Genomic DNA, 19,508 nt, shown 5'->3' on the forward strand with positions numbered 1-19,508 from the left:
ATGGCATTTCTGAAAAAAAGGCAATCATTTGAGAGGCTTTGTAAGTCCTTTACATAATATTTCAAAAGAAGAGAGACATATTGGAAAGTAGTAATAAAATTTACTGAAATTTCAAAAATTGGTTAGAAAAACAGAATGAAAAAAAATTAGTGTTAAGTAGGTTAAGAAAAATATTTCACATCTATGCATACCATAGTCAAAGTACAAAACATCAAAGACCAAGAAAAGGTCTTAAAAGCAATCAGAAAAGAAAGACGGTTATTTTAAAGTCAGTACAAGAATTTAAATGTTACTAGTTTTTGGGCTTCTCTGGTAGCTCAGTGCTAAACCCGTTGAGAAGGACCTGTTGAGTCTTTCATTTTTTTATACAGTAATGGAACATTTCAAATCACATTTTCAGAACTGTTCTTATACTCTACAGTGATATGATTTATTATGAGTAAACCTGTCATTCTACTTCTTTAATATCCTTACTTCCTAACATTTCATCTTTGACCTAAACATGTGGGTCAAATTCATAGTTTCAATGTAAATATAAATTAAATATATTTTTCCTTGAAAGTTAATGTATCCTTGACATTCAGTTTTTATTCTTATACATAAACTTCTGTTAATAGTCACATGTTAAGGGGTAATACAAGATAGCAGATAACTATGTCACCTGTTCTGTGGGATACTTTTAGTGATATAATCATTGTCATGTATTTTGCCTGTATTTTTTCTAATGGATAATACAACAAATGAAAGGAAATGTATTTTTAATTTCTGTAAGCTTATTATGTTTCTGATGCACTTAAAATCAGTGGTCCCCAACCTTTTTGGTACCAGGGACTGGTTTCATTGAAGACAATTTTTTCATGAACCAGAGGTGAAGGGGAATGGTTTTGCAAGGATTCATATATTGTGCCCTTCGTTTGTATTATTACTATTTCATCTCCACCTCATTTCATCGGGCATTAAATCCCAGAGGTTAGGGACCACAGCTTTAAGTCATACTGAAATAGTTTAGTGGAAGATTTGGATTTTGTAAGCACACCAAGAGAGTTTCAGTTGTTTGGATCTATACAAACATTACTGCCTCTCAGAAGCCTTCTTTGACCCTCTGTTTCTCTCCATCATTTACATGGTTCAGTGTTCCCTGTACTGCCCTTTATTAACATTTAACACTCTCTAAGTGAATATTTTAATCATTTTATGCAAGCTGTGTATTCTCTAGTTCTTATTCACAGTCCAGTGAATGATACAGTATGACTTTTTAGTGACTCCTTCAGCTATTCATTTCTCCCTTAGGCTTTTGTTCACCTAGTAAGAGTTGTGCTATTTTGAAAAATGTAAATTTTTTAGCTAAACATTAGTGACAAAATTGGTTGAGACATACATTTACTGTGTTGTACAATTTAGATAGCAGACCTTCTCAGCATTCGTAATCATACTTCCTAATCTAGTGCCCTCATGAGATTTCTTGTATAAGAGAGAGAACTGTGTCAAAACATGTATATTAACTAAGAATTTGTCTCTGAAATTTATTTGCCAATTTAGCATTCTTTTTTACTGGGAAAGCATCTGTAAGGGTAGTTCACAAAATATGTAATTAAAATTAATTAACAGAAAACAATTTAAATTTCATCTGCCAGGAAAGGAATTCAAAACAAAAACTTAAGTCCAGATATTAAATTAAAGGTACAGTAACTGTGAGGATCAATAAAGTATGGAAGTTTTCCATAGAAATGAATATAATTATTCTTTTATACTGTGAAAAAAAAAAAAAGGAGGTACAGCAAAGGATTAATTGCCACAGAATTATTCTTTTCTAGTTTTTTTCTTTCTTTGAGTTTGCAGGTAAAGTGTATTCTGGTCTTCCCAATTGGCTCAATGGTGAAGAATCCACCTCTAAGCAGGAGACATTGGTTTAACCCCTGGGTCAGAAATATCCCTTGGAGAAGGAAATGGCAACCCACTCCAGCATTCTTGTCTGGGAAATCCCATGCACAGAGGAGCCTGGCAGACTGCAGTTCATTGGGTCACAATCAAGGGTCAGGCATGACTTACCGACTAAATATCAATAACAATGTATATTCTAACTTCATTTTTAGTTGTTCATTTCAAGACCCCAGTACTAGAACTAATAGAAATTAGTTCCTCATATTATTGTCTTTATACCTTTCCTCTTGTTTTACTAAGTTTTCTGCTCCCACACTTTAATCTTTATCTTGGAAACTTCCAAACACCTGCAGTTAAATGTTACCTTTCAAAATGGAGTGAGGCCTTCAGAAGTAGATTAAGACATTAAAAATAAATTTAGTATGAAAATCAAGGACTGAAAGACTCTTATATGAGAAAAATATCTGTGTATCAAAAGATATACTGTAATCAAACCAGGGAATATTTAGAAGTGTACTAAATTTTCATTTCCTAGTTCATATACTTAAATAGAACGTTAGTTCCTGGAAAGCAAGAAAGCATTCTCTGTTAATAAGAGGATATGCCATGAATCGTGGGAGAACTGAAACTTTACTGAAACTTAAAAGAATAATCATTGTACATAATCAGAGTGGAATGAGGGCATTGTATGGTTAGGAATGATCACAGACATGTAGTCTGTATAGTTGAGATATTTGGACTAAAGAACTCATTCACAGACTAAACTAGAAGAAAATTTGTTATGGCTTTAATTGGTAAAGGCTTTTAATAATAATAAAACTAACAGTTGTGGTTGCTCTATCACTAAGTCATTTCCAACTCCTTGAGACCCTGTGGACTGTAGCACGCCAGGCTTCCCTGTCCTTCTTTATCTCCTGGAGTTTGCTCAGACTTATTTCTGTTGTGTCAGTGTTGCCATCCAACCACTTCATCCTCTGTCCTCTCCTTGTCCTCCTATCCTCAGTCTTCCCCAGCATCAGGATCTTTCCCAGTGTGTCAGCTCTTCGCATCAGGTGGCCAAAGTATTGGAGCTTCAGCTTCAGCATCAGTCCTTCCAATGAATATTCAGGGTTGATTTCCTTTAGGATGGACTGATTGTATCTCCTTGCAGTCGAAGGGACTCTCAAAAGTCTTCTCCAGCCCCACAGTTAGAAAGCATCATTTCTTTGGTGCTCAGCCTTCTTTATAGTCCAACTCTCACATCCATACATGACTACTGGAAAAACCATACCTCTAACTATGCAGACCTTTTTTGGCAAAGAGGTGTCTCTTCTTTTTAATATGCTATTTATGGTTTTTCCAGTGGTCATGTATGGATGTGAGAGTTGGACTGTGAAGAAAGCTGAGCACTGAAGAATTGATGCTTTTGAACTGTGGTGTTGGAGAAGACTCTTGAGAGTCCCTTGGACTGCAAGGAGATCCAACCAGTCCATTGTGAAGGAGATCAGCCCTGGGATTTCTTTGGAAGGAATGATGCTAAAGCTGAAACTCCAGTACTTTGGCCACCTCATGCGAAGAGTTGACTCATTGGAAAAGACTCTGATGCTGGGAGGGACTGGGGGCAAGAGGAAAAGGGGATGACAGAGGATGAGATGGTTGGGTGGCATCGCCAACTCAATGGACGTGAGTCTCAGTGAACTCCGGGAGTTGGTGATGGACAGGGAGGCCTGGCATGCTGCAATTCATGGGGTCGCAAAGAATCGGACATGACTGAGAGACTGAACTGAACTGAACTGAACTTAGGTTTTGTCATAGCTTTTCTTCCAAGGAGCAAACATCTTTTAATTTCCTGGCTACAGTCACTGTCTGCAGTGATTTTGGTGCCCATGAAAATAAAATTTGTCACTTTGCACTTTTTGCCCATCTAGTTCCCATGAATTGATAGGACCAGTTACCATAATCTTAGTTTTTGACTTTTGAGTTTTAAGCCAGCTTTTTCACTGTCATCTTTCACCCTCATCTTGAACAGTATAAAAATTAATAATATTGGTTATCTTTCGCCATGTAACAAGAAGCAATAAAGATACCCATATTCAAGAAAAAAGGCATGTGCCTCCACAATAGGGAATAGTAACGAAATCTATGGAAATTGTAAGACCACCACCAAAAAATTCTACTCTATAATTTATGATTACATAATATAATTACATGTAGAGAATGGTTAATAGGGTGGTATCAGCAAACAAAGTATATTAGCACTCCAAAACCCAAATTGGAGAAGAATCACCAAGGGACTTTTATTTTTATTTTATTTTTTTACAGAAAACAAAACTTTATTGACAGTAGATTTTCAGGCTTGCCTACCTCTAAAGTCTTTTTAATTTTTGAGAAATATGTTTTAAGATTCAGAAATCATTATTTATAGCTATAGCTAGACCTGAAATAATACTAAGGGACTTTTAATAGTAGTAAAATGAGCTATCTTATCACACACAGTTAAATTGAAGTTGGAAGGGTCAGATGAGCATCTGAAGTAGACAGGGACTGGGATTCCAAGAAGAAAAGCTGAATCAAAATATTGGCAGTGTATACAGAGGAGAGCTGTGTTCCAAAAACATGAGCTTTGGGGAGTCTAATAAAGTGAGCCAAAATGGCATTAGAATATGTATTCATATAGCTGATGCAGTTTGCTATACAGCAGGAAATAGCACAACATTGTAAAACAACTATACTCAAACAAAAAATACCTTTTTAAAAAAAGATATTAAAGATCAGGGTTAGACATAGATATGGTTATAAAAAAAAGATTTTGAACACTATTTTCAGTTTTTCCTATTGAAATAAAACTAAGCCTTTATATTCTCTAGCCTTGGAAATCAACCACCCATAATCTCAATTCCAATAGTAAGGATAATACCAATAGTAATGAGTAGAAGAATGATTGAGCTATATTATGAATTACCATACTTAGTAGTCACTAAAGTTTGTTTGTAATATTTATTTATTCATTTATTTTTGTCTGCATCAGGTCTTAGTTGCTGCTCATGGGATCTTTCATTGTAGCGCATGGGCTTCTCTCCAGTTGAGGCTCACAGACTCAGTAGTTGGGATGCATGGGTTTACTTCCTCCATGGCATGTGGGATCCAGCTCCCAGATTAGGGATCCAATGCATGTCCCCTGCAATGGAAGGCAGATTCTTAACCACTGGATCGTAAGGGAAGTCCCATAGTTACTATAGTTTCAGTCACTATACCTATTCATTTTATCCTTCGCCTGCTTCCCTGAGATTGTGTTGTTTAAAAAAAAAAAAAAAAAACTCAGCCTGGTTTTGGTTTGTTTTGGTTTTTATTTTTATTTTAGGATTAGTCTTTACAAAAGTAATTTAGCAGGGAATAAGTGTAATAGATCTCTGGGAATGACTGCTTGGTAGGACTGGGAGAACTAAAACGGGTATTTTGTGTTTATGTTTTGGTTTTGGATGAGGAGCTATGTTGTTGTTTGTTTTGTTTTTGACTTACTCCAGTAGAACGCAAAATATATGAACTTGTAGTTCTTAGAGGTGGAAATTTATATGAAATAGTAGAACACGATGTCAGGCAGGGATTTAAAGCACTATACGGAGAAATTTGTTAATATCTAATTAAGGTGACGATGTGTATTCATTCTCACCCAGTAAATTCTACTTCTGAGTATAACAGCACTGTCTCACAGACTTCATTGACCATGGTTTAGTCCATAACTCGTTTCTGACTCCTGCAACCCCATGGACTGTAGCCCTCCAGGGTCCTCTGTCCATGGGATTTTCTAGGCAGGAATACTGGAGTGGGTTGCCATTTCCTTCTCCAGGGGATCTTCCGAACCCAGGAATCAAACCTGTGTCTCCTGCATTGTAGGCGGATTCCTGTATTGACCATGTCCTACATCAAATACACAGATGATTCAAGAAAAAATACGTGCCTCACCCGATGTGAAGGACTTTAGTGTTTTCTGTGCTGAACGCTTTTGGTTGCCACTTATAATGTGCTGATAGGTAATAATGCACTGTTTGAAGAACACTGCCCTAGGGAAACCCTTACACATGTGCATAAGGAGACATGTAAGAAAATGTTTATGGCATTCATTGTTAATAAAACCAAAAACTGGGAAACAGCCGGGGTCTGCAACTGAGAGAATGTGTAAGTAATTTGTAATTTATTTGTAGAAAAGATCACTGAATCAGTTAAAGTTAATATATTGGAGTTGAAGCGATATGAATCAGTATATATAAATTGTAAAACCTGACTTGTGAAAAAATCAAGTTGCAGACAATACCTACAAGATATAATGTATGTAAAGTTTCAAAATATGTAATATGAAGTTAAAGTTTAATAACTTTGTAATGTCTGAAATGTTTCATATTGAGAAAAAAAATAAATGTTTCATATTTAGAAAATGCCCTTGATCTATTGCATTCAGTATTTTACAGGTCAGGGAACATTCTTTTACAGATGTTAAGCTGCTTTTTATATCGTCTTGTCTAGATGCAAATGTCTAGATTGATGATAACTAAAAGATTATAATAATGAACATTTAGGGAAGGTTTTAGTAGGTATCGGAGAAGGCAGTGGCACCCCACTCTAGTACTCTTGCCTGGAAAATCCCATGGGCGAAGGAGCCTGGTAGGCTGCAGTCCATGGGGTCGCTAAGAGACGTGACTGAACGACTTCACTTCACTGTAACTTAGTAGGTACAGAACACAGTTCTGGGCTTCTCAGGTGGCGCGAGTGGTAAAGAACACACCTGCCAATGCATGAGATATAAGAGACGTAGGTCCGATCTCTGGTTTGGAAAGATGCTCTGCAGGAGGGCATGGCAAGCCGCTGCAGTATTTTTGCCTTGAGAATTCCCATGGACAGAGGAGCCTGGCAGGCTATAATCCGTAGGATCGCAAAGAGCTGTACACAACTGAAGTGACTGAGCACACGTGCACGAAACACATTTCTAAATATTTTATTTTACTCTCAGACCTTCTCACAGTTACACCTTCTCACAGTAACTATGAGATCTAGATTCCATTATTGTTTTACCGATGAGGAAATTAAGAAGGAGGGAAGTAATTTGCAACTAGTAAATAGCAGAGTTAGGATTTACACTCAAGATATCTTGCTCCAAAGTCTGTATCACTCGCCTCCGTGCTATAGAGAAAAGGGTATTAGCAACCGCAACAACAACAAAAATGTAGGAAGACCTTAACTCTGTAATTGGCAGTATACTTTTGAGAGAGAGCGTTTCATATTTTTATTTTTAAGCAATGACATGGACTTAGAAGGAACTAAAATTTATTAGGGCAGAGAAATATTAGAATACTAGCACTCATCTCAAAAAAGAAACCAAGAAAAGCACCTTGATAGATGATTGCCTTGTGTAAATTGGAGAATTAAAAATTACCTGAAGTTTTAACTATGTATTCATGTATGGCAGCTCAGAAACCTTTAAGATTGATCTACAAAAGAAAGGTAGGATTTACCATATTGTATAATTTGGGAGTGTTTTTAGCCAGAATTATTAACCTGTTGAAAGATAAGGTGAAAAATTAATACCATGTTTGTTTGTGGTGCACAGATTTTAGAATAGAAGTAATCCCAAGAGGGTTGTGGTGGATGCTGATGGTTAGGTGACAAGTTGTCTGGGCACAGAGCCAGAGATCTTGCCGTTTGCAGTTTTTTTCTCCTACAATTTCATAGTGTAGTCACCAGGATTGTTCTTTTATGACTAAACATGAATTAAGGTCTTGGATTTTGTAAGCTATATTTTCAAGGGCCGCCCGAGTGGCACAGTAATAAAAAAATCTGCCTACCAATTCAGGAGACACTGGTTTGATTTCTGGGTCAGGAAGATAGCCTGTTAAAGGAAATAGCAACCCACTACTGTATTCTTGCCTGGAAAATTCCATGGACAGAGGATCCTGGTGGGTTACAGTCCATAGGATCACACAATCAGATGTGACTGAACACACATGCTCATACATTTTCAAATAATACAGGCTTCTAAAATTTTGCCTCATAAATACTAATTTGATGTTCATGAAAATTATTTTCGTTTTAATTCTTTAGATGTGTACTAGCTTATAACTTAAAGTTATTTAGAGAAACAGTTTTTGAATTCTGCATTATTCTGTATTTGGATATTGATACTCTAGTTCTTTAGAAGTTTTAACATGTTTAATGATCCCATAATTGTGAGGTTTTCAGAAAACTGCAAATGCCATTTCCGAGTCTACTGAAAATACAGCACTTGAGTCAAAATAAGATGATTTCCAGAAGCATTTTTTTTTTCAGTTTGTTATTGGTAGTTTTTATAGAAGTCGTATAAAAAATAGAAGATATTCATGTTGGAGACATTCGAGAGTGCATGTATAAATAACAGTATTTGGATTGTGCCAAGTTGCTTCAGTCATGTCCAACTCTTTGTGACTCTATGGATTTTACCCCACCAGGCTTCTCTGCCCATGGAATTCTCCAGGCAAGAATACTAAAGTGGTTGCCATTTCTTTCTTCAGTGGATCCTCCCAACCCCGGGATCAAACCCCCATCTCTTATGTCTCCTTCATTGGCAGGCAGGTTCTTTAACACTAGCACCACCTGGAAAGCCCAGTATTTGGATAATACTGTTTTTGTTGCTTGCTGAAAATGAGTACGAAGTCCATTCTACCTTTGAATGTTAGTCAGAGGTTTTTCTTTCTTTGTTTTTTCTTTTGTTTTTTCCTCCTCTAGTGATGCTATTGCTGAAATTAGAGCCATTTGTATTGAAGAAATTGGAGTATGGATGAAAATGTATAGTGATGCCTTTTTGAATGACAGTTACCTAAAATATGTTGGCTGGACTCTTCATGACAGGGTAAGTTACTCTGTTCTCAGCTTTGATAGAAGATATGCTTTGTGCAAATATTAATGGTAAAAAGCTTGAAATTAAGATGGCATTTGTTGGGTTTTTTCCCAAAAAGTGAAATAATAATGAAATTTGAGATGATATAGCTGAATACTGTTTACTTGTGGCCATGATGAAACTTGAAACATCAGCACATGTCTCAAAACTCTTGTCTTACTTAGTTGTAATGTTATCTTAAACCACCATTGACAGCCTGGTACATCTAAATTTAAGAGGATATAGTATTTTAAGAAGCTAATTACAATTATGATTACAGTCTTTTTCTAGTTAATAATCAAAAGAGATTCCTTGTTTCTCTTGATATATAGAAACTAAATAAGCTTTCTTTTTTTGATTCTCAAGGGTCATATCCATAGTAGAACTTTTATAACAGGTGAATAGATTTGTTGGATTTTAGAATATTTGATTTTAAACTATTTCTGTACTTCCACTCTCTTAGAAAAGCCTCTGACGTAAAAGGAGTCCCACAGTATTGAATACTGGATATGTAATCATTAAAATAACAAAGGATAGGAATGAGAAATCACTGGAATTTTTATATTGAATAACCTAGATTCCTATAACTTGAACTGCCAGATTGTCACAGAATAAAACTAAATCTCACAGCAGTCTGTTTTAAAAGTTGCTATATTCCATTATTTGAATTGTTATGAGTATCATAGGTATTCAGATCAGATCAGATCAGTCTCTCAGTCGTGTTTGACTCTTTGCGACCCCATGAATTGCAGCACGCCAGGCCTCCCTGTCCATCACCAACTCCCGGAGTTCACTCAGACTCAAGTCCATCGAGTCAGTGATGCCATCCAGCCATCTCATCCTCTGTCGTCCCCTTCTCCTCTTGCCCCCAATCCCTCCCAGCATCAGAGTCTTTTCCAATGAGACAGCTCTTCGCATGAGGTGGCCAAAGTACTGGAGTTTCAGCTTTAGCATCATTCCTTCCAAAGAAATCCCAGGGCTGATCTCCTTCACAATGGACTGGTTGGATCTCCTTGCAGTCCAAGGGACTCTCAAGAGTCTTCTCCAACACCACAGTTCAAAAGCATCAATTCAAACATTTTAAATTTCTGTCTATTTATTTTTGGCTGTGCTTCATCTTCATTGCTGTCCCAGCTTTTCTCTAGTTGTGGCAAGCTTGAGCTACATTCTGGTTATGGTACGTAGGCTTTTCAATGGTGTGGCTTCTCTTTTTGCAGAGCACAGGCTCTAGGGAATGTGGGCTTCAGTAGTTGCACTTTCTGATCTCTAGAGCACAGGCTCAGGAGTTGTGGCACAGGGGCTTAGTTGTTCCATGGCATGCGGGATCTTCCTAGATCAGGGATTTGAACCCTTATCTCCTACATTGGCAGGTGAATTCCTTACCACTGGGCCACAAGGGAAGCCCAGTATTTTATCTTTTTAAGTGCAATTTTATTTTTAGACTTTTAGGATAATTTTGGTAATATTCTTTGACTTTCTTTTTTATGCTATTTTTTAAAATTTGTTAATTGGAGGATAATGGCTTTACAATATTGTGTTGGTTTCTGCATACAACAATATGAATCAGAAATTATTTTATACATTTTCCCTCCCCCTTGAGCCTCCTCCTCTGCTCACATCCAACCCCTTTAGGTCATCAGAGAAAGCCAGGCTGGGCTCCTTGTGTTATATAGCAGCTTTCCACTAGTTAGCCATTTTTACATGATAGTATAGGCTCTCACATCAGGAAGCTTCCATAAGCCTCTTATCCTCATTCACCAGAGGGCAGACAGAATGAAATCCACAATAACAGGAAACTAGCAACCTAATCACATGGACCACAGACTTGTCTAACTCAATGAAACTATGAGCCATGGTATGTAGGGTCATCCAAGATGGATGACTCATGGCAGAGAGTTACGACAAAACATGGTTGAGTGAAGAAGGGAATGGCAAACCACTTCAGTATTCTTGCCTTCAGAACCCCACAAATAGTATGAAAAGGCAAAAAGATAGAATCCTGAAAGATGAACTTCCCAGGTCAGTAGGTGCCCAATATGCTACTGGAGAAGAGTGGAGAAATAACTCCAGAAAGAATGAAGAGACGGAGTCAAAGTGAAAACAATGCCCAGTTCTGGATGTGACTAGTGATGGAAGTTAAGTCCAATGCTGTAAAGAACAGTGTTGCATAGGAACCTGGAATGTTAGGTCCATGAATCAGCATAAATTGGAAGTAGTCAAACAGGCGATGGCAAAAGTGAATATTGACATTTTAGGAATCAGTGAACCAAAATTGCCTGGAATGGGCGTATTTAATTCAGATGACCATTATCTCTACTACTTTAGGCAAGAATCCTTTAGAAGAATTGGAGTAACGCTCATAGTCAACAAAAGAGTCCAAATTGCGGTACTTGGGTACAGTCTCAAAAATGACAGACTGATTTGTGTTGGTTTCCATGGTAGACCATTCAGTATCACAGTATTCCAAGTCTGTTACTGAACCAGTAATGCTGAAGAAGCTGAAGGTGAATGGTTTCTACGAAGACCTTCAAGACCTTCTAAAACTAACACCAAAAGAAGATTCCTTTTCATCATAGGGGACTGGAATGCAAAAGTAGAAAGGCACGAGATATCTGAAGTTTGGCCTTGAAGTACAAAATGAAGCAGAGCAAAGGCTTACAGAATTTTGCCCAGAGAACACACTGGTCATAGGAAACACCCTCTTCCAACAACACAAGAGATGATTCTACACATAGACATCACCAGATGGTCAACATTGAAATCAGATTGATTATATTTTTGCAGCCGAAGATGGAGAAGCTCTATACAGTCAGCAAAAACAAGACCAGGAGCTGACTGTGGCTCAGATCATGAGGTCCTTATTGCAAAATTAATTTGAAGAAAGTAGGGAAAACCACTAGACCATTCAGGTATGACCTAAATCAAATCCTTATACAATGGAAAAGACAAACAGATTCAAGAGTTTAGACCTGATAGAGTGCCAGAAGAACTATGGATGGAGGTTCATGACATTTTACAAGAGGCAGTGATCAAGACCATCCCCAAGAGAAAGAAATGCAAAAGGGCAGAAAGGTTGTCTGAGGAGGTCTTACAAATAACTGAGAAAAGAAGAGAAGCGAAAGGCAAAGGAGAATGGGAAATATATACACATTTAAATGCAGAGTTCCAAAGAATAGCATGGAGAGATAAGAAACTCTTCCTCAGTGATCAATGCAAAGAAATAGAGGAAAAGGGTAGAATGGGAAAGACTAGAGGTATCTTGAAGAAAATTAGAAATACCAAGGGAACACTTCATGCAAAACTGGGCTCAATAAAGGACAGAAACAGTATGGACCTAACAGAAGCAGACTCTTATTAGGAAGAGGTGGCAAAAAGATCTTTATGACCCAGATAACCACAATGGTGTGATCACTTAACTAAGAGCCAAACATCCTGGAATGTGAAGTCATATGGGCCTTAGGAAGTATCACTAAGAAGTAAAGCTAGAGGAGGTGTTGGAATTCCAGTTGAGCTATTTCAAATCCTAAAAGATGATGCTGTGAAAGTGCTGCACTCAATATGCCAGCAAATCTGGAAGACTGAGTAGTGGCCACAGAACTGGAAAAGGTCAGTTTTCTTTCCAGTCCCAAACAAAGGCAGTGCCAAAGAATGTTCAAAGTACTACACAACTGCACTTATCTCACATGCTAGCAAAATAATGCTCAAAATTCTCCAAGCGAAGCTTCAACAGTACCTGAACCAAGAACTTCCAGATATTCAAGCTGGATTTAGAAAAGGCAGAGGAACCAGAGATCAAATTGCCAACATCCACTGGATCATTGAAAAAGCAAGAGAGTTCCAGAAAAAGATCTGGAACATCCACTTTATTGACTGCACCAAAGCCTTTGACTGTATGAATCACAACAAACTGTGGAAAATTCTTAAAGAGATGGGAATACCAGGCCACCTTACCTGCCTCATGAACTCTGTATGCAGGTCAAGAAGCAACAGTTAGAACCGGACATGGAATGACAGACTGGTTCCAAATTGGGAAGGGAGTATATCAAGGCTGTCTAATGTCACCCTGCTTATTTAACTTATAAGCAGAGTACATCATGCAAAATGCCAGGCTAGATGAAGCACAAACTGGAATCAAGATTGCCAGGAAAAATATCAATAACCTCAGATACGCAGATGACACCACCCTTATGGCAGAAAGCAAGAAGCAACTGAAGAGCCTCTTGATGAAAGTGAAAGAGGAGAGTGAAAAAGCTGGTTTAAAACTCAACATTCAAAAAGCTAAGATCGTGGCATCCAATCCCATCACCTCATGGCAAGTAGAGGGGAAAACAATGGAAACAGTAAGAGACTATTCTTGGGCTCCAAAATCACTGGAAATATCGACTTCAGCCAGGAAATTAAAAGACGCTTGCTCTTTGGAAGAAAAGCTATGACCAACCTAGACAGCATATTAAGCAGAGACATTACTTTGCTGACAAAGGTCCGTCTAGTCAAAGCTATGGTTTTTCCAGTAGTCATGTATGGGTGTGAGAGTTGAACCATAAAGAAAGTTGAGTGCCAAACAACTGATGCTTTTGAATTGTGGTGTTGGAGAAGACTCTTGAGAGTCCCTTAGACTGCAAGGAGATCAAACCAGTCCATCCTAAAGGAAATTGGTCCTGAATATTCATTGGAAGGACTGAAGCTGAAGTTGAAGCTCCAATACTTGGGCCACCTGATGCAAAGAACTGACTCATTGGAGAAGACCCTGATGCTGGGCAAGACTGAAGGTTAGGAGGAGAAGGGGATAACAGAGGGTGACATGGTTGGATGGCATCACCAACTCAATGGATATAGTTTGAGCAAGCTTCAGGACTTGGTGATGGACAGGGAGGCCTGAGGTGCTGCTGTCCGTGGGGTCTCAAAGGGTCGGACACAACTGAGCAACTGAACTGAATGTATATATGTCAATGCTACTTTCTCCCTTCATCCTACCCTCTCTTTTCTCCATTGTGTCCACAATTAAGACTTATTTTCTGTATGTTACCATTATTAACCTGTAGGTCATTTTTATGACCTACATTTTAAAAATAAACCTGTAGTTTATTTTTAAAGAGCTCAGGGCAATTTATTTTTTTTAATAGGTTGGAAAGTTTAAAATTTTTTTTAATTGAAAAATATTTAGTTTATATTATCCAATCTCTGTAATACAGCAAAGTGACTCAGTTATACAGATACATATATTCCTTTTTTTATATTCCTTTCCAATATGATTTATCACTGGATATTTGGTATAGTTTCCTGTGCTGTATATTAGGACCTTGTTTTTTGTCCATTCTGAATGTAATAGTTTTCATCTACCAACCTCAGCCTCCCAGTCCATCTCTCTCTCTCTCCCCCTTCCCCATGGCAACCACAAGTCTGTTCTATATGTCAGTGATTCTGTTTCTATTTCATAGGTTCACTTGTAGCATATTTTAGATTCCACATATGAGTTCTCATGATATTTGTCTTGCTCTTTCTGACCTAACTTCACTTAGTATGATGCATCCATGTTGCTGCAAGTGGCATTATTTCATTTTTTTTTTATGGCTGAGTAATATTTTATTGTTTATAATTACCATATCTTCTTAATCCATTCATCTGTCAATGGACATTTACGTCGTTTCTATATTTTGGCTATTGTGAACAGTGATGCATTGAATATAGGGGTACACATATCTTTTTGACTTACAGTTTTGTTCAGGTATATTCCCAGCAGTGGGACTACTGGATCATATAATAATTCTGCTTTTATAGTTTTCTGAGAAACCTTTATTCTGTTTTCCATAGTGGCTGTACAAATTTTCCTTCCCACCATCGGTGTAGGAAAGTTCCCTTTTTGCCACATCCTCTCTAGCATTTATTACTTGTAGACTTTTTAATGATGACCATTCTGACCGGTGTGAGGTGGTACCTCATTGTAGTTTTCATTTGCATTTCTCTAATAATTTAGTTACATTGAGCATCTTTTCATGGACTTAGTGGCCTTTTGTATGTCTTGTTTAGAGAAAGGTCTATTAAGGTTGTCTACCTACATTTTGATTGGGTTATCTGGGTTTTTGTTGTTAAATTGTATTGAGTTGTTTGTATATTTTGGAGATTAAGCCCTTGTCTGTCACATCATTTGCAGATGCTTTCTCCCATTCCATAGGTTTTTTCAGTTTTGTTTTTTTTAATGGTTTCCTTTGCTGTACAGAGGTATATAAATTTGATTATGTCTCATTGGTTTATTTCTATTGTCTTGGGAGACTGATCTAAGAAAACATTGGTACAATTTATGTCACAGAGTGTTTTGCTTATGCTTTTTTCTAGGAGTTTTATGGTGTCTCTTCTTATGTTTAGTCTTTAAGCTATTTCAAGTTTATGTTTGTGCATTGTGTGAGGATGTGTTCTAACTCCATTGATGTATTGATACATGCAGGTCTCTAGCTTTCCTAGCACCACTAGCTGCAGAGACTTTCTTTTTCCCATTGTATATTCTGGTCTCATTTGTAAAATATTAATTGACCGTGGTTGTGTAGGTTTATTTCTGGGCCCTCTATTCCTTTGATTCACATGCCTGTTTTTGTGCCAGTACCGCGCTGTTTGGGTTACTATAGCTTTGTAGTATTGTCTGAAGTCTGGGAGAGTTATGCCTCCTGCTTGCTTTTTTCTTTTTTTTTTTTCCTTCCAGAACGCTCTGGTAATTCTGGGTCTTTTATGGTTTAATATAAATTTGTTATAGTTCTGTGGAAAATGTCATGAGTATTTTGATAGGGATAGCATTAACTCTGTGGATTACTTTGGCTAGTATTGCCTCTTTAACAGTGTTAATTATTCAAATTTAAAAGCATGGGTTATTTTTCCATTTTTTGAATTTTTTTATTCTATTTATTAATGTTTTGTAGTTTTAGCATATAAGTCTTTCACCTCCTTGGTTAGGTTTACACCTAGGTATTTTATTTTTGATGTAATTCTTTAAAATAGTATTTTTTTTTTTACATTCCCCTTCTGATATTTCATTGTTTGTGTAAATGAATGCAACCGATTTCTGAATGTTAATCTTGTATTCTACTATCCTGAATTCACTTTTTATATCTATTAGTTTTCATGTAGAGTCCTTGGAATTTTCTGTGTATAGTATCTTGTCATCTACACATAGTAAAAATTTTACCTTCCAGTTTGGATACCTTTTATTTCTTTTCCTTGTTTGATTGATGTGGCTAGAACTTCCGAAACTGTATTAAATAGAAGTGGTGACAGTGGGTATCCTTGTCTTATTCCAGCCTTTACTGCGAAGGCTTTCCATTTTACCTCGTTGAGTATTATAGTGGCTGTGGATTTCTCATAAATGGCTTTTAGTATGTTGAGCTTTGTTCCCTCGTTTCTGACTTTGGTAAGAATTTTTATCATGAATGGATGTTAAATTTTGTCAAATTCTTTTTCTGCATCTATTGAGATGATCATGTGGTTTTTACTTTTCTTTTGTTAATGTGATGTTATTACATTCGTTTATTCATATATTTTGAACTATCCTTGTAAATCTGGGATATAATCTCACATAGTCATGTTATATTGTCTTTTTTATGTGTTACTAGATTCGGTTTGCTAGTATTTTATTGAGAATTTTTGCATCTACATTCATCAAAAATACTGACATGTCATTTTCTTTTTTGATAATGTCTTAGTCTGATTTTGGTATCAGTGTGATGGGGCTTCAGAGATTGTCTCTGAGAGTGTTCCCTCCTCTTGAGTCTTTTCTAAGAGTTTAACAAGAATCAGTATACGTTCTTATATGTGTGTTTGTAGAAGTTGTCTGTGAAACCACCCGGTCCTGGACTGAATTTTTTTTTAGGACGTTTTTTAGTTACAGGTTGTATTTTACTTTTAGTGATCAGTCTTTTCAAATTATTTATTTCTTCTTGATTCACTTTTGGTTGTCTATATGTTTCTACACAGTTGTCCATTTCTTCTAAGTTGTCAATTTGTTGCTGTATAATTGCAGTATTCTCTCACCTTTTTTCCCCCCTGCACTATCAATTGAAATTTCTCCTTTTTCACTTCTTATTTTGTTTATTTGGGTGCCATCTCTGTTCTTCTTGGTGAGCCTGGCCAGAGGTTTGTCTATTTCGTTTGCCCTTTCAAAGAACCAGCTCTTGGATTTGTTGTTGTTGTTGTTGTTTTTTAATCTTTATTTTCTTTCCACCCTGATCTTTATTATTTCACTCCTTTGACTTTAATTTTTTGTTATTGTTTTTGTTCTCCTTTTTCTAATTCTTTTAGGTGGTAGTTTAGGGTGTTTACTTGAAATGTTTTGGTTTTGATCAAGGCCTGTATCACTCTGAACATTCCTCTGAGAACTGCTTTTGCTGCATCCAGATTTTTTATGATTGTGTTTTTATTGTCATTTGTCTCAAGGTATTTTTAAAATTCTTTTATTATGATTTCCTCATTGACCCATTTTTCAGTAGCATGTTATTTAGTCTCCAGGTCATCATTTTTTTCTCATTTCTTTCCTGTGGTTGATTTCTGGTTCCATGCCATTGTGGTCAGAGAAGATACTTGAAACAGTTTCTGTACTATTTGTTAAGATTAGTTTTGTGCCCCAGGATGTGGTCAGTCCTAGAGAATGTTCCATGTGCACTTGAAAAGAATGTTTATTTGGGGTTTTGTTTTTTTGTTTGTTTTCTTTTTTGGATGTGCTGCTGCTGCTGCTAAGTCGCTTCAGTCGTGTCCGACTCTGTGCGACCCCATAGATGGCAGCCCACCAGGCTCCCCCATCCCTGGGATTCTCCAGGCAAGAACACTGGAGTGGGTTGCCATTTCCTTCTCCAATGCATGAAAGTGAAAAGTGAAAGTGAAGTCGCTCAGTCGTATCCGACTCTTAGTGACCCCATGGACTGCAGCCTACCAGGCTCCTCCGTCCACGGGATTTTCCAGGCAAGAGTACTGGAGTAGGGTGCCATTGCCTTCTCCGTTTTTGGATGTAGTATCCTAAAAATACCAATTAAGCAAAGCTGTTCTGTTGTATCATTAAGGACTTATGTTGCCTTATTGATTCTCTGTATGGAAGATCTGTCTATTGGTGTGAGTAGGAGGTTAGAGTCTCCTGCTGTTAATATATTCATATTGATTTCTCCCTTTATGTTCTGTTAGTATTGGGGTGCTCGTATATTAGGTGCATATATATTGAAGTGGGTAAAAATCCTCTTATTGTATTGATCCTTTTATCATTATTAATGCCCTTTATCTTTCAGCCTTTGCTTTAAAGTCTTTGGATTTCTTGTATATTTTTAATTTGTCATTGCCCTGTTTTTTCAAGTCTGTTAACCCCTTCCTAATCCACTTGATTTAGACTGATACTCATATGGCTCAAATACATTTCTTAAAAAAAAGAAAAGAAAAAGAATCTGCATCTTCTTACTCTCCTTCCGTATGTTTTATGATTTTGATGTCCCTTTTTATATCTTCATATTTATCCCTTTGTGTTCCTTGTGTTCATCATTGCTTTCACAAATAGGGTTTTTGTTTTTGTTTTTTCCTTTTCATCTGTATTCTGGCTAAATTAAGTGCTTTACTTTTCAGTTGTGATTTCCTCCTTCCTATTTCTTCTATTTAGCAATGACCTTTCAATATTTATTTTAGGATAAGTTTAATATTGCTATGTTGTTTTAATTTCTGTTTCTCTGAAAAATTCTTTATTTCTCCTCCTATTCTAAATGATAATCTTGCTGGCTAGAATATTCTAGGTTGCAGATTTTTCTCTTTTAAGACTTTGAATATATTTCATCACTCCCTTCTGGCCTGCAGTATTTCTGCAGAGAAATCAGCTGACTGCCTTATGGGAATTGCTTGTTAAAAAAAACCTTTTTTCTCTTCCTTTAGATTCCTTTAGAATCTAAGGATTCTAAGGATTCCTTTAGAATCCTCTCCTTTTAACTTGTGCCTTTTTTTTTTTTTATTATAATAGGTGTTTGTGTAGATCTGATTGTGTTCATCTTGTTTGGGACCTTCTGTGCTTTCTGTATCTGGATATCTGTTTCCTTCTTTAAGTTTGGAAAATTTTCTGCCATAATTTCATCAAATACATTTTTAATCCTCTGTCCTCCTTTTTCCTCTTCTGGAATTCCTATTATGCATAGATTAACCCACTTTATATTATCCCATAGGTCTCTTTATGTTAGGTTTTTTTTTGTGTGTGTTATTTTTGGCATTCTGTCTGCTGCATTGATTTGGTAGTTTTTTGTGTTTTTTAATTTAATTTAATTTATTTATTTATTTTTTGCTTTAATTTTATTTTATTTTTAAACTTTACATAATTGTATTAGTTTTGCCAAATATCAAAATGAATCTGCCACAGGTATACATGTGTTCCCCATCCTGAACCCTCCTCCCTCCCCATACCATCCCTCTGGGTTGTCCCAGTGCACTAGCCCCAAGCATCCAGTATCGTGCATCAAACCTGGACTGGGATCTCATTTCATACATGATATTTTACATGTTTCAATGCCATTCTCCCAAATCTTCCCACGCTCTCCCTCTCCCACAGAGTCCATAAAACTGTTCTATACATCAGTGTCTCTTTTGCTGTCTCGTACACAGGGTTATTGTTACCATCTTTCTAAATTCCATATATATGCGTTAGTATACTGTATTGGTGTTTTTCCTTCTGGCTTACTTCACTCTGTATAATAGGCTCCAGTTTCATCCACCTCATTAGAACTGATTCAAATGTATTCTCTTT

General features: G+C 36.8%; 1 protein-coding gene across 5 annotated transcripts in view; it reads left to right on the top strand.

The window, feature by feature from the left end:
* STAG1 (STAG1 cohesin complex component) overlaps positions 1-19,508 on the top strand; it is a 509,253-nt gene that overhangs the window by 360,641 nt on the left and 129,104 nt on the right. For all 5 annotated transcript variants that reach the window (XM_070770514.1, XM_070770470.1, XM_070770576.1 and 2 more), the window contains one exon: positions 8,614-8,737. In XM_070770514.1, the coding sequence (XP_070626615.1) occupies positions 8,614-8,737 (124 nt within the window). The remainder of the gene's footprint in view (positions 1-8,613; positions 8,738-19,508) is intronic.

This window comes from Bos indicus, chromosome 1 (genome assembly GCF_029378745.1).
Source record: "Bos indicus isolate NIAB-ARS_2022 breed Sahiwal x Tharparkar chromosome 1, NIAB-ARS_B.indTharparkar_mat_pri_1.0, whole genome shotgun sequence".
Taxonomy (NCBI): Eukaryota; Metazoa; Chordata; class Mammalia; order Artiodactyla; family Bovidae; genus Bos; species Bos indicus.